Source organism: Hemiscyllium ocellatum, chromosome 16, assembly GCF_020745735.1.
Source record: "Hemiscyllium ocellatum isolate sHemOce1 chromosome 16, sHemOce1.pat.X.cur, whole genome shotgun sequence".
Classification (NCBI taxonomy): Eukaryota; Metazoa; Chordata; class Chondrichthyes; order Orectolobiformes; family Hemiscylliidae; genus Hemiscyllium; species Hemiscyllium ocellatum.
The window spans coordinates 16192250-16208394 of NC_083416.1; the positions used below are offsets into that span (position 1 = coordinate 16192250).

General features: G+C 44.5%; 1 protein-coding gene across 2 annotated transcripts in view; it reads right to left on the reverse strand.

Moving 5' to 3' along the window:
• The window catches only part of LOC132823345 (F-box/WD repeat-containing protein 11), a 182180-nt gene extending 173193 nt beyond the window's left edge, over positions 1–8987 (reverse strand). Inside the window, exon 1 of one of the 2 annotated variants that reach the window (XM_060837063.1) lies at positions 8897–8987. In XM_060837063.1, coding sequence (XP_060693046.1) covers positions 8897–8941 — 45 coding nt within the window. In that variant the 5' untranslated portion in view covers positions 8942–8987. Of the gene's footprint in view, positions 1–8642; positions 8701–8896 lie in introns of those variants that run through there. The other variant, XM_060837064.1, reaches the window with a different exon arrangement.
• Positions 8988–16145: the final 7158 nt, after the last annotated feature.

The window sequence follows — 16145 nt, forward strand, 5'->3', positions numbered from 1 at the left end:
AGAACTATCCTGACTGCGGTGTCACCTTTACCCCTAATTCCATACGCGCCTTTCCTCTCGACATAACTGCTGAGAAACAGTTTGCATTCTCCCACTGCTCCTTTTCTTGCAAAATGAATTCAAAGTGCTTAGACAGGATGGTGACAGGGAGTAGGAATTTCTATCCTGTCATGCAAGTCTTGCCTTACAAGGAAACGAATGCAGAAGGAGTAAACTGATATTACACACAAAACCACTCTGTACAAGCGAAAGACATTTGTAAAACACCAACAATATTTCCAAGGTGAATCACAAGTGTGTGACATGACTCCATAACGAAGGTGTGCAGCTGAATATTGGTACAGATATACACCACCCAAGGAGGAGCCGAGTATCAGGGACACTAGTTAAACCACTATGAAACTTAACTCCCTTCAGGTTTTTAAACAAAACCTTCCTCTTCTCACGCCTTGAAGGCATCAAATAGGATTGTTCCAAATGATCTGGCTAAAAAAGTAACTAAACCACTCAGAGTAGGAAAGGCCCTTTATCAAATAAATGGCAGACGATCAGCATTGATGTTCTTAGGCTATAGAGCATTAAAAAAAACTTGAAGTAGCATGATTCAATGATAGATACACCTTGACATGAGTTGCTTGACAGACCAGCATCATCTCTTGAATATATATTTTAAAAAGATAACACAGAAACACACACTTACTCACATGCACTATAAACCCTAGACAAACGTGGGTGGAAGAACAAGGAATGGGAGTAAACTTCAAATGATCTGATTCTAAAAAACAAAAGGTTTAGTTCAAATATGTTCTCTAGGCACATAAATGAACAAATCCATTGTGTGCTGTGATACCAAGTTTAAGCATAATGGAGTAATCATTTATTGTACTCGTAAGCCAGCACTATGTGGGGAAAGTTCTGATTAGCTTATGGTAGAAAGGATGTGAAAGCATAGACTCACAAGGATGATAACAGGGATGGGAAACAATGCTCACAAGATGCCATTTGAGATAATGAGACCAAGTCCTCTGGCGGAGAAGGCTAAAATACTTCAATTATTGGACCGTGCTTTAGGAAAGTAAATAGGAAAAGACTATTTCCTCTGGCTGGGGAGTTAACATCAAAGAGTCATTAATTTTAAATGGTCACTGGGGATAGAAGAGAGGAGTAAGGAGAAACTTTTACACAAGGGAGGTTAGAATGTAGAATGGTTTGTCAAAACGGAGTACTTCAAATGGATAGTGCTTCTACTTTTAAGGAGTCATGACTGGGAGGTGCCAGCGCTGGACAAAGTTAAAAATCACACAACATCAGGTTATAGTCCAACAGGCTCATTTAGAAGCACTAGCTTTCAGAGTGGTTCTTCCAAATAAACCTGTTGGACTATAACCTGGTGTGATTTTTAACTTTTGAGGAGGACAGCATAAATATTTGAAGTGAATGAATGTTGAGAACCATAGCAGAACAGGATAGGATTAGCAATGGATTTACCCCAAAAAGATCATATATAAACACACAGGCCAAACAGCCATCTTTCTATCCTGTAAACATTGTTTACAAGAATGACGACTTATACATCTATACTTCTAAATATCCTAGAAAGCTCAACACGTTTGTATCAAACCTGGAAAATTCCAGGTCTCTTCAGCTCAACTGTACACCTTAACACCATACATGGAGATTGAAAGTTCAAAACGTTCATTGCAAAATGTAAAAGACTATACCAGTAGAATTAAGATGGTTGAATAATCGGTGCAAAATCGAATAGATTTCTTGTCTGTGTGCTGTACTTGGTTTTAAACAGAGAGCAGGCAAACACCGCTTTTAACAGGTGGTCGTTCAATCGACTTCATCTATATCAACTCTCCAAAATAACATCTCCTTAAGCCCCTTGTCATTACTGTTCTTCATACACTGATTAATTAATTTCCCAATTCCTTGTCCAAAGTTGTGACAAGTTATATTAATTGCTTCTGACATAAAACTAAACAGAAAAATAATTTAACTTCTCTTTTGACAGAGATCATGAGTTGAACTTCCCCACATAAAGAATTGTATGATTTTTTTTCGTGACTGGCAATCTGAAAGTGCTTCACAGCCAATGAAATATTCTAAGTGTTCATTTTTGCATTCTAAACTGTAAAAGAAAGGCCAGTTTAGCACAGTTGGCTGGATGGCTGATTTGTGATTTAGAGTGACACCAATAGTGAGAGTTCAATTCCTGCACCAGTTCAAGTTACCATGATGGGCTCCCCTTCTCCATCCGCCCAACGACTAGTAACCCATAGGTTAAATCACCAATCAGCTTTTTCTAATGAGAGCACAGCCCCTAAGGTCTGATAAGACTATGGTGGCTTAACTTTTTAGACTATATTTGGAGGTGCCTGTGTTGGACTGCTGTGAACAAAGTTAAAAATCACAACACCAGATCATAGCCCAACAAGTTTATCGGGAATCACTAACTTTCGAGGCTAGTGCTTCCAAATAAACCAGTTGGACTGCAACCTGGTGTTGTGATTTTTAAGCTTTGAGACTACAGTGCATCAAGACTGAACAGATAAATGATTTGGAGATGCCAGTACTGGACTGGAGTGTACAAAGTTAAAAATCACATAACACCAGGTTATAGTCCAACAAGGTTAATTGGAAGCACTAACTTTCGGAGCGCCGCTCCTTCATCAGGTCAGCACAACCACCTGAAGGAACGGCGCTCCAAAAGCTAGTGCTTCCAATTAAACGTATTGGACTATAACCTGGCATTGAGATTTTTAACTTTGAACAGATAAATCAAGCCTAGCCACATGCTCATCACATGAAGAGGTTCTTTGATGCCAGTCTTTGAAGATGCTGGTTCACTCGTGGTAAGGTACATGGAGATCTACCAATCAAGTGTGCTAAATGTAGAACTTGAGAAACAGGCCAAGCTCTCAACATTCTTTACTTCATTTTCCAACATGTCACCAAGCTAATTCCACAATCCCTCAATACCGGAGCCTTACCTCAAACTGCATCACTAAGTATCAAGATCTTCACCTGTCCTCTGGATATGTCAATCAATTTTGGTGCCAAGCATTCAGAATTTGACCTTTGGTTTACAAACTCCCATCCCATGATAGACCAAATAACTGTGCATTTGCACGGAAACACACAGGACAGGTTCCTAGGAATTTCCAACCAAAGCTGGAACTTTAGAATTACAGAATCCCTACAGTATGGAAACAGGTCCTTCGGCCCAACAGGTCCATACCAACCCTCCGAAGAGTAACCCACCTAGATCCATTCCTCTACCCTATTATCCTATATTTACCCCTGACTCATGCACCTAACCTACATATCCCTGAACACTATGGGCAATTTAGCAATTCACCTAACCTGCATATCTTTGGACTGTGGGAGGAAACCAGAGCACCTGGAGGAAATATACACACACACACACACACGTGAAGAATGTGCAAACTCCACACAGGCAGTCACCTGAGGTTGGAATCGAACCCAGGTCCCTGGTGCTGAGGCAGCAGTGCTAACCACCGAACTATCGTGACAGCTTTAAGCCTTTCCTTTCCCAGCAGCACAATGGGAGATGTGCACTTTTCATATCCACAAAACCATGTCGATAAACACCATATTCAACTAGTGCAAAAGACCAGAGAGCAGGTCGACAACCAGATCCACAAGTACAACAAACCTTTTATTAACTGGCACCGATGGAACCAGGAGTGTGCCACTTGACCAAATATTCTGGATACTCAAGAGGTATGCCTCACCACAGTAAACCTGACCAAGCAAAGCATCTAGATAGATTTTTTTGAGGGATGTTGCTATGTAAAAACATCAAACATACCTGCTAAAATGAATGCAAAAACACAGTAAGTAACAGAAGTGCAATGCCGTACACACATAATTGTTATACTTTATTTACAGCATAACTACTCACACATTATGGTAGAGTGCAATATTTGAGGCATATATTTTTTGCCAGTTTATCAAGAATGCTGATTATAATAAAGTTTATTGTATAGCAAAAAGCAGCCTAAAGAATATCTGCACAAATCACTGGACTTCATTCTGCTGCAACCCAATTCCTCACAGACAAAACTGTCAATAATTTACTCACCACAATCCAAAGATGTGTAGGTTAACCATGGTAAAAATGTGACTTTATGGAGATGGGGATAGGGGAGCTGAGTGTGATGCTGTTTGGAGGGTCAAATGGCTTCTTTCTGCACTGTAGGGATTCTATCGTTCTAACAAACATTTACATAGGGACCACTACTTCTAAAACATTAATATCCTGTTCAAGTATAGTGACTTTGATCATATAGAACACCAAGCAATTGCACACAATATCCCACAAGCGGCAATATGGCCTGAACACTTGAAAACCTTCCCTGTTCGAATCATGCCAAGGGAGCTTTTGCATCCATCTGAAAAGATGGTGGAACCATGGTTTAATAGTGTCATCCTAGATGACACCTTTAACAGTTATGCACTGCCGTGTCAAAATGGATCTGTTCAAATCTCTGGAGTGAGATTTCCATACATTGCCTTCTGACTCGTGGCAGAAAGCCCATGTTGATTTACAAACTGCTTATGAAGCAACTGTGAAGATGGAAGCACATGGACAGGTACAGCTAGTTGATGTCAGCATACATATGAAAACCAATGCTGGGTTTTCTGTTGCCATTGCTACAGGGCAGCAAGTAAATGAGAAAAGGTATTGAAGAGAGACTCTCATAGCACTGACACTAAGCACATGCAAAATCCAGCCATGTGTGTCTTGTCTCCTCTTGTATGGTTTAAACCAGCAATTTGCTCAAGTTTCTATCTGTTCCTTTTATTATTTGTCTCCTTCTGTACCTTCTCAATGCCATGAGCTGCATTTTTCTTGATTAAAAATAGCTGACACCTGCCAATCATAACCAATGATCAGACTGCTCACCATACCTTAGACACTCACAATTGAACTTACTGATACCCTCACACACGGGCATAATTCCACAGACACACAACTCAAAATACTTAGCTGTTAAATTCAACTCCAGGTATCAACAGCTACTCATCAGAAACCAGCGGGTAGAAATCCTTTTCAATTCCTCCCAACTTCTTGTACAGAGACAAAAGAGTAATTATACTGTCCAACATATCAGTCTAACTCCAACAAGCACCCAGGAGAAAGTGAGGACTGCAGATGCTGGAGATCAGAGCTGAAAAATGTGTTGCAGGAAAAGCACAGCAGGTTAGGCAGCATCCAAGCAGAAGGAGAATCGACGTTTCGGGCATAAGCCCTTCTTCAGGAATGAGGAAGGTGTGCCAAGCAGGCTAAGATAAAAGGTAGGGAGGGGCATTGGGAATGCGATAGGTGGAAAGAGTTGAGGTGAGGGTGATAGGCTGAAGAGGAGGTGGGGGCGGAGAGGTCGGGAAGAAGACTGCAGGTCGAAAAGGCAGTGCCGAGTCCGAGGGCTGGGACTGAGATAAGGTGGTGGTGGGGGAATGAGGAAGATGGAGAAATCTGCATTCACCCCTTGTCGTTGGAGGGTTCCTAGGCAGAAGATGAGGCACGCTTCCTCCAGGTGTCATGTTGCCGTGGTGATGGAGGAGGCCAAGGACCTGCATGTCTTTGGCGGAGTGGGAGGAGGAGTTAAAGTGCCTCCAACCTCATAGTCCCACAATCCGGCACCGCCCGTCCCTACCTCCTGCCCGAAATCCACAAACCTGACCCAACGAACTCATCTCTGCATACCTCGACACGGTCCTGTCCCCTTAGTCCAAGAACTCCCCACCTACATTCGGGACACCACCCACGCCCTCCACCTCCTCTATGATTTTCACTTCCCCGGCCCCCAACGCCTTATTTTCAGCATGGATATCCAGTCCCTATACACCTCCATCCCCCATCACGAAGGACTCAAAGCCCTCCGCTTCTTCCTATCCCACCAACCCAACCAGTACCCTTCCACTGACAGTCCTTCGACTGACCGAACTGGTCCTCACTCTGAACAACTCCTCTTTCCAATCCTCCCACTTACTCCAAACCAAAAGAGTAGCCATGGGCACCCGCATAGGCCCTAGCTATGCCTGCCTCTTTGTCAGATATGTAGAACAGTCCATCTTCCGCAGTTACACTGGCACCACTCCCCACCTTTTCCTCCGCTACATCAATGACTGTATCGGCGCTACCTCGTGCTCCCACGAGGTGGTTGAACAGTTCATCCACTTTACTAACACCTTGCACCCCGACCTCAAATTTACCTGGACCGTCTCAGACTCCTCCTTCCCCTTCCTAGACTTCTCCATTTCTATCTATCTCGGGCGACCGACTCAACACGGACATTTACGATAAACCAACCAACTCCCACAGCTACCTAGATTACACCTCCTCCCACCATGCCCCCTATAAAAACGCCATCCCATATTCCCAATCCCTTCACCTCCGACGCATCTGCTCCCAGAAGGACCAATTCCAATACCAAACAACCCAGATGGCCTCCTTCTTCGAAGAATACAACTTCCCCTCAGACATAGTTGACGATGCTCTCCACCACATCCTGCTCCTCCGCCCTTGAACCCCGCCCTTCCAATCGCCACCAGGACAGAACCGCACTGTCCTCACCTACCACCCCACCAACCTCCAGATACATTGTATCATCCTTCGTCATTTCCGCCACCTCCAAACAGACTCCACCACCAGGGATATATTTCCCTCCCCTATCAGCGCTCCAGAAAGACCACTCCCTCCGCGACTCCCTCGTCAGGTCCAAATCCCCAATCAACCCAACCTCCACTCCTGGCACCTTCCCCTGCAACCGCAAGAAATGCAAAACTTGCGCCCACACCACCCCACTCACTTCCCTCCAAGGGATCCTTCCAAATCCGTCACAAATTCACCTGCACCTCCACACACATTTGCTGCATCTGCTACACCCGATGTGGCCTCCTCTACATTGGAGAGACAGGCCGCCTACTTGCGGAACATTTTAGGGAACACCTCTGGACCACCCGCACCAACCAACCCAACCGCCCAGTGGCTGAACACTAACTCCCCCTTCCACTCCAGCAAGGACTTGCAGGTCCTTGGCCTCCTCCATCGCCAGATCATGGCAACACGACACCTGGAGGAAGAGCACCTCATCTTCCGACTAGGAACCCTCCAACCCCAAGGGATGAATGCAGATTTCTCCAGCTTCCTCATTTCCCCTCCCCACCACCTTATCTCAGTCCCAACCCTCGAACACAGCACCGCCTTCTTGACCTGCGATCTTCTTCCCGACTTCTTCGCCCCCCCCCATCCCTTCTCCGGCCTATCACCCTCACCTTAACCTCCTTCCACCTATCGCATTCCCAATGCCCCTCCCCCAAGTCCCTCCTCCCTACCTTTTATCTTAGCCTGCTCCAACAAGCACCTACACTGCAATCTATTCTGCATAGCTTAATATCAAACCCTACTTATCCACAGGAAGACACAGGACAAGTGAGTCCCTTTTCAATGTAACCCTGTCAGTGTCTGCATATGAACAGCTTCTCACTTCCCTTGCACAAGCCCACTCACAACCAGCCTTAAAAAGAGAGCTCAGATCCTCACTAAACTGGGCAAAGTCAGCACTGTCACTACAAACAAAAGTATAGAGTCCAAAATTATACAAGAGGCAAAATAGAAAAGGTTAGAAGCACTTCTATTTTGAAGTTGAGCAGTTACCTCAGAAATACAATGCCAGTCAATGAAATGTCTTGTTGACCCTCTGTATGTCGTCAAGGAGGACTGGATCACTTCCTAACTGGTGCAAAAATCAAATCATGGGTGGCAAGTGCAACACACCACCCCATTGATGTCCAAGGAATTGAGTCTTTCCTTCTCCTGAGAGAAATGTTAAGCTTTTGATTACCCAGCCATACCAAGGCATAAGGCAGGTTAGACAGAACTATTATTCTTTCTCTGTCCATTGCCGAGGAATACTCCGAACACAACACAACCTTATAATAACCAGTGAGTCTTGTTCAATACGAGAAAATCAGCAGAGAATGAAAGATGAGACACTTAATCAAAGTTAAACTGCGTGCCCCAAGAAACTCCAGCAAATCACCCCAAAACTGCCCCTTTGCAAAATGTACTCATTCTGATTCTCTCAGCTGGTTTGCAAACCCACATTATGTGAAGTTGAGGTTACACAAAACTTCCATTGAAGCTGAACGCACAAATCATCCTAACCACAGCCCAATCAGGAACACTGAAACATACAGCCATTCCTGTACCACCCACGCCACTCTGCCCTGCTGTCTCATGGTGCTCACTTCCACCGTGGCAGTGAACCTTCGAACAAAGTATCTTGCCCTCTTTCTGTACTCCAAGCCCCACTGAACGTTCCTGCACTCCTTGCATCCGCCCACATTCTTGATGCCCAGAGCCACTGCCCTATCTCAAATCACAGATCCCATCTCCCCTCAACTTCCAGATGACCCTACTCTCGAACGTTCACTTCACCCCAGTGCCTTATTTTACCCTTCATCGCCTGCCTGTTTCTCTAAGCCTCATCCTGTTCTCTAAACCCGACCCCCCACCTCCCCTTGACATGCTCCTGCCCATCTCCAATGCGCCTTTACCTCCTGCTCCCCCACACTGCCCTTTTCTACCACTCCTCCTGTATATTTACCCTCCTCGGCCGCACCGACTGGGTTCTGGGACGTCTTCCCTCCCGCACTTGGTGCTCAGAGCCGAAGGGAAGAACTGAAGCCAGAAGCGTTTCTGATGGGAACGCATTTGGCTCTCCGGCAGGATGTGCGGCCTGTGCCGGGGGGGGGGGGCCTGGCCGCGCCTGAGGCCGGGAGCACAGCCCACCGCCTACCCAACCCCCAACCCGGCCCCGAGCTCCGCGGTCACGGCCCCGATTCTCCGGGACTCACTCACCATCAGCTCAATACTTTTATCCTCGATCACCGCGTCCGCCTCCATCGTGAGCCACACACAAGAAGAACAGAGAGCTCAAGCTTCAAACCACCCCCCTCCCCTACCCCCCCCAGAATAGGCCCAGTTCCAACCCACAGCCTGACGAAAAACGTCTGACGCAATCACGCCGCGCCCATCGATTTGTAACGTAATCTGCATCTGACATCACACGTTCCACGCGATGATACCAAACCCCCGTTCAATCGCCCCGCCTACTGACCGAATATCAGGCCCCGCCCCACGCTGCACAACGCACGTCCCTGCCTCCAGCCTCGCCCACACAAGTAACCGCGCCCCCAAACGCTAACCACGCCCACACCACTCACCACGCCCCCAAACCACGGTCCCCCTCCACTAACCACGCCCATTCCACTAACCACACCCGCTCCACTAACCACGCCCATATCACTAATCACGCCCCACACCACTATCCTCGCCCACTCCACTAACCACACCCACTCCACTAACCACGCCCATATCACTAATCACGCCCCACACCACTAACCACGCCCACATCACTAATCACGCCCTCATCACCAAACACGCCACTTCACCAACCGCGCCCATATTAACAAGAAGGTCCCGCAACACTAACCACGCCCCACTTTTCTAGCCACGCCCCACACCCACTAACCGCGCCCCCATTCCTAACCACGCTCCCACAGAGGGAGCCGCACCTCTCCAATCCTGCTCATTAGTAAAGAATCCCACACTCGCTTATAGTCCAACAGGTTTATTTGGAATCACTAGCTTTCTAAGCGCTGCTTCTTCATCAGGTGGTCGTGGAGCAGAATTATAAAACATAGACTTTATAGCAACAGGATTGCAGTGTAATGGAATATAATATTAAACAAATTTAGTTTCAGTCTTTCACCTTTAAGAATGACCATGTTAGCCTCGGTGCCTTCATATGTAAATCTCAGAACTTTTAAAGTAACATTCTCAAGGTAGTTTTAACAATAGATGTCAGCTTAGATCATGCATTGAAGGTGTTGCAGTTTTTGAGCAAAATGAAATGTTGTTCTGCAAGTACAAATTCACCCCACAAATCTAAGTGTGTGTGTGTGTGTGTATGTATGTGTGCGCAGGGGAGACCAGGGTGCATTTGTGGGATGCGTGTGTGAGCACGAGAGAGAGCTTGTGTATGAGAAAGCGTCTGAGTGTGTGTGTGTACAGTGCAGTTTCAAAGGGGGTCGATGTTGGGAATGGGAAAGATGGCTGGGTTAGGATGGTATGGGGATGTGATGGGAAAGGGTCTTCCTGGAGCTCAGAATGGGAATGGGGAAGACTTGGGAAGACAGCGGTGAGGAGTTGGAAAGATGAAGCAGAGGGACAGGGGATGAGGACTGATGGGTATGTGGGATATAGGTAAAGTAGTGTTACGCCTGAAATCATATTTACTTATGCAAGGTAAATGAACTCACACCAGTGTCTAATTGTTTCAGCCAAGAGTTGAGTCAACAAGAATGGAAACTATGTGGAGGAAGTACATAATTGTTGTTACATTAGCTAAAACTGTATGCAAGAATGAAACGTGACTGCAAATTAATGGTAGATGTTACAAATAGATAAGGTGCTGTGAGGATGTAGGTTAAGCCAGATATGCTTGTACAAGCAGTAGTTACAGGCATGTATTTCCCACTTTTGCAGAAACACAGGAACAAACCTCAATTAAAAGGTCATTATGATCAGTATGGTTGGGGAAAGCAGATGGAAGGAGTAGATAATGGTGAAGAAAGGATATACCTAACAATGGCCCACATCAGGATTGTGAGGCCAGAAATAAGCATTTTGTCACAGACAAGGCCAGATAAGGCAAGAGATAAACAGGAGTAATGGGTGCCGGTCTTAGAGAAGTGGAAGATGTAAACAGAGGAGGAGCAATGGGAGGAAAGAATAGAAACCAAATAACATAAATATTGTGTATTGGTTGAATTCAGTGTGCGTGTCCCTGCCTTGTAGACAGTGGACTTCGCACCCTCTTGCAAGAGTAAAATAAATGACACCACTGATTCAGATCTTATCTCGGACTTGAGCTTGAGCTTTGCTTCTCACATTTGGGGACTGTCCAGGATGTTCTTCCATCGCTGGGGGGGAAAGAGGCTGGCCCTGGGACACTGGAAAGACACGTCCCGTTCCCAATTGAGGAGCGATCTCATGTCCCAGTTTAGTCCGCTCCCTTGGGCAACTGGTACGAATCCCACAAGAGAGATATCTGAATCAGACAGTGAATGGAGGTTGATAGGAAATACTGCAAAAAGGGGCCAGGCAACTCAGTGCACAGACCAGGGTAAGAAAACTGATTTTAAGTACTGCCTTGATTGACTTTTGTAGTTAATAAGGGACTAATGAAATAACTCAATATGGGCTGTGCCACGTGTAAGGATAAAGCCTCCGGGAGAACAAAAGAAGAAAAAGGCAATGGAAATGGAGGCGGGGTCCCTTACAACATACCTCCAGAAAGTCTGTTGGGTAGGATGTTGTGGAATTGGAAAATAATACTTGTACAAGGAAAAAAGATGATTAAATATTGTTGCTTTGTATGGACTAAGGAATCCATTCTTCATCCCGCCGTCTTCTGGCCAAAGTACGGGTCGGCCGAAGACTGGGTTTGTAAATATTTGAATTTATATGTCAATGAAAAACAGCCTTACAGTCAGGCGGAATCAGATTATGCTTCAAATCGGAAGGGCTAATGGCTGCAGGGCTACTGAGGGTACACTTTGTAACTAAGTCATGGCCTGACATCCAGAAAAATATTCAGAAGATAGAGGGCTGAAGCAAGGAGCACCCAGAGGTGTTGTTGCGGTAAGCTCAGAAAGTGTCTATGAAATATGGTGTGAGAGAGAGAGAGAAAACGAAAAGAGCTATACAGCTGGTAGAAAGTTTAACCCTTTATGATTTGGTTTGAATGCACTTTTGTTTGTTGGTGATTGAATTTTTGCACTTTATTCCCTGGAGCTTGAGTTCCAGGACTATTTTGATTCTGATTTTTATTATGGAAACTTAAAAGAAATCATGTGAAGGTTAAGGATTCTATAGTGATTATGAAAATAAAATGATAACTCCTGTTCCTTTTACAGGTCATGACTGCCTTACTATCAGTTTCTAACTAATCTCTTTTATCCTTACATAAAAGTGATTTATGGAGGACAGTTGAAGTTTCAGGTCAACATTAGATTGTAGTAAAAACAAAATCCTATGGTTAATATCTGTGACCTTGGATTCGGCCATTGTTCATGTATTAGAAGTTTTTTTAAAACTTGAATAGACAAATTCCTTTAAGGCACATCTGATTATTTCACGACCTATAGCATTGTAATTGAGCAATGATTGGTCAGGACTATTTAAGAAAACTAATTTAGGATTTAAATTAAGGGACTAAAACTGGGTAATTATAGTGGATTTCAAAGTTGGGAACTGTATGCATTTTACATTTTAAATATTGAATACTGAATAAATGAATGTATAATAGATGAATATATTTACAAGTTAGGAACAGGCTTTAAACTTAGTCAAGTATAAATTGATGAATTGGTACTTGAAGTTATGGGGAGCAAGAAATATTGCAATTTTAAAAAATTCTCAAGGTCTAAATAAAACATTGGGTGATGAAGAACAGCCATTAGGTGGCCCTAAGGCTGTTCAGTTGGTTAAATCTGGTCAGCAATTGATCTGGCAACGTAACATGAGAAGTAGAAACAAAAGGCAAAAATAATGCTAGAAAAGAACAAAAGGACAAAACTAAAAGGAGAAAGAAACCGGAGTGGGCAGGGAGGAGATGTTATGGGGTCTGGTGGACAGGAACAAGGATCGAAGTGGAAATCCCACAGGCGGGATGTTATTATGGTGAAAGGATGGGTCACTTTAAGAGAGAGTGTCCAGATTTGAAAAAGGAAGTAAAGACAGTACCGTTTATGAACCTTGATGAAAAATAGAGGTGTCAGGAATTCCTGCCCCCGGGGACCCACCAGGAACCCTTGATAAATTTAAAGGTGGAACTTTATAAAGAGGACGTAGTTTTCCTAGTCGATACAGGGGCAGCAACATCATCCTTAAAATTTAAGCCCAAGGCACGGGGAACGAAAGAGTTAATTGGATTATGGTGAGTTTTGTGATGAGAGTCACAAAGAATCAGTTTTGCACTCATGGCAAAATACTGCCACCAAATTGGGACTGAATCAACTGCAAATGATGCTATGAAATCTGTTGAGGTTCTTAAAAATGAATGTGCTCAAGCAAACAATTACAGAAACAGAATGAGAAAGCACAAGTGACTGGTAAACAAACAGAACTGCGCAATTACAGTTTTAAAAATGTTTTGGTCATTTGTTGCGTTTCCACCCTGAATTACAGATAATGATCCTTATATTAATATTTATAATTAATCGATTGTGCTAGCCTGAATCAATATTGATTGGCAGGATCCCTTCACGCAGTCTCAGTGACCGGTCATTTTGATTCATGGTTAATTTAAAACATGACTGCAGTACTCATTGTTAATTAAAGAATGGAAAGCTACATTACAGGCTGATGAGGTAACGAAAGAAGCAGCTCTGAATCCACAGGAAGTGGTGATTTATTCCCTAATACCTACTGTCCCAGGTCCTCAGGAAGTTCCTATCTCTGGCCACTGCCAATCCCAGAAATGAAAGATTTGTTCTTAAAGTAGTATATTCTGAGCTTGTCCTCCTCTTTGTCTTTCCTCAGGAAACAGGGTTTATTCGCACAGACTCCACCCCTTGAATTCGCTGTTCATCTGATCCGACCGGGATTGCGTCTTAGTAAAATCACAGACAGAGACTAAATTGCAGCCGACTGGGAAGGGCCATACCAGGCTCTTTTGACCACCGAAACAGCAAGGACGGCGGAGAAAGGCTGAACTCACTACACTCGGATCAAAGGACCAGTGGAATCTCCAGTTGAGGAAGAAGTCTGGACAGCCGAGTCAACGCAAGACCCACTGAAACTCAGACTAAAGAGACTTTGAGTAACTGATTATACAATGGCGACGCGAGCGCAGGATTATTTCTGTAGGATTGTGTATTAAGTCTTTTTATGCTTCAGCACATTTTTTTAGAATGCTGGGGATGCTAGCCCTCTTAGTATCGGGATTTTGTCAAATATCATTTTCATATGTGTTATTAACGGTTCCTGATTGTGATAATCCACAAGTAATATACATTGATGCATGCAGCTTAGTAAATTGTGGGGATATAGATAATCAGAGACGGTACCACAGCTCAGAGATACATCTTAAGTCCTATGGGGATGGCCTTGGCGATGGTACTTGGTATAATGATCTCGTCACAGTACACCGGGCCCCCTTCCGACCAGCTCTCGATTGTCCCGATAAAAAGTGTAACCCAAGATACTTAACGATAAAGAAAACCACTGAAGACCTCACTGTCTCCCAGTCTGTAGTATAGTCCTAGTTGTGTGATTGAGCTCAAAAGAGGGAACCCTTCTCACAACTGTGATTAATTCCTCAATACTGCTACCCCCATCCCAGAAAACTGTACATCAATGGATATTGAGCTGCCAGTTTTGCCCCTTTAGTCAGGTTTCTGATATAGCAACAGCATGCTGCCATACTGCACTTAGTCCTTGCATTGAAGTATAAACAGCTCAACCCTGTCAACTCCATTTGCTGAATGCATTTTGTCTCTTTTGTCACTGGCTACATCACTAATCAATGTCCTACCTCCTGTTTCTTGATTTGAATCTGACCCAGCTAAGCTTACACATTGGTTCTCATCCCCCTGCCATACTAGTTTAGAACCTCAGCAATAGGACTAGTAAAAGCTTCCATGAGGATATTTGTTCCAGTTCGGCTCAGGTGCAACCTGTCAGGCTTGTAGATGTCCCACCTTTCCTAGAAAGGGTCTCAATTCCTCAAAAATCTAAACCTTTCCCCAGCTCCAACATTTCTCCAGCCTTGCAATTCATCTGATCTATCATCTTATTCCTGCTTACACTGAGAGCAATCCAGAGATTATATGTGACATTTTGCATTTTAATTTATCTCCTAACTTCCTATAATTAGCTATCAGATCTTCATCACTTAGGCACCAACATAGGTTAACAATGTGTAACATGACCACTTTAATATCCTGCAGCTGCTCTGTCACACGTCTGACCATTGCATCAGATATGGAGCATACCACTCCTTGGATTCACAACTGCAGTCACTGAAGTACCTGTCTGTACCTTTTGGTATGGAGTCCCTTGCCATTCATCTTCCTCCCCTTCAGTACAGCAGAGCTACCAGTGTTGCCATGAACTTGGTTGATCCTGCTTTCCCAGGTGTCTCCTACACTTCCTGCCTGAGCCTTTTACTTTGTCTTTAGGTCATCCATTCCCTTTCTGCCTGGGCAATCCTCACCTGGGTGTGGCCACCTCATCATACATGCTATCTATAACATTTTCAGCATCACATATGCTTCAGAGCGAGTCCACCCACAGCTCCAGCTCCAAAGATTGGTGAGCCAGTAGCTGCAGATGGACACACGTCTTGCACACGCTGTCGACGAGGGCCCTGGCAGCATCTCTTATTTCCCACACTGCACAAGAGGAACACACCATGGGCTTGAGGTCTCCTGTCATGACAGGAAAACTGTAATACTCTGCTTCACTTACCAACTGGCTGTTTCTATTGATCACTTTATAAACTGCCCTGACTGAGACCGACTACCAGTCTTTCAGCTCCACACACTCGTCTCAACCAACTCCTGGTTTTCACCAAACTTCAAGGCACTCTCATTTAGTCATGCAGCACTCAGTAAGCAGCACTGGGTTGACCTCCTTTGCATTGGCCCCAAAAGCAATACTTCTGAACTGGATCAAACCAGTTGTTCAGCTAACCAGCTTCAGCTGACTCAGCAAATTCCTGTTTCAGAAATGTAACAAACTACAGTCAGGGGGTCCCTCCTGTCACACAGTAGTAGTGTCCCTACTCCTGTTCCATATGGCCCAGGTTCAAGTCCTAATTGCTCCAGGTGTGTAATACCTCCAACCAAATAGAACAGCTTTTAGTTAAAAAACTAATGTAACATTGAAATCAGCCCTGAATTCAAGTTGAATTACCATATACATCTTTATATACTGTTTTCGCTAAACCCCAAAGCACTCTCATTTAGCAAAGCAGCACTCAGTGCAGCCAACAGGCTGAATGGCTTGCTCCAGTTCCTGTTATCATTCAATGAAGAAA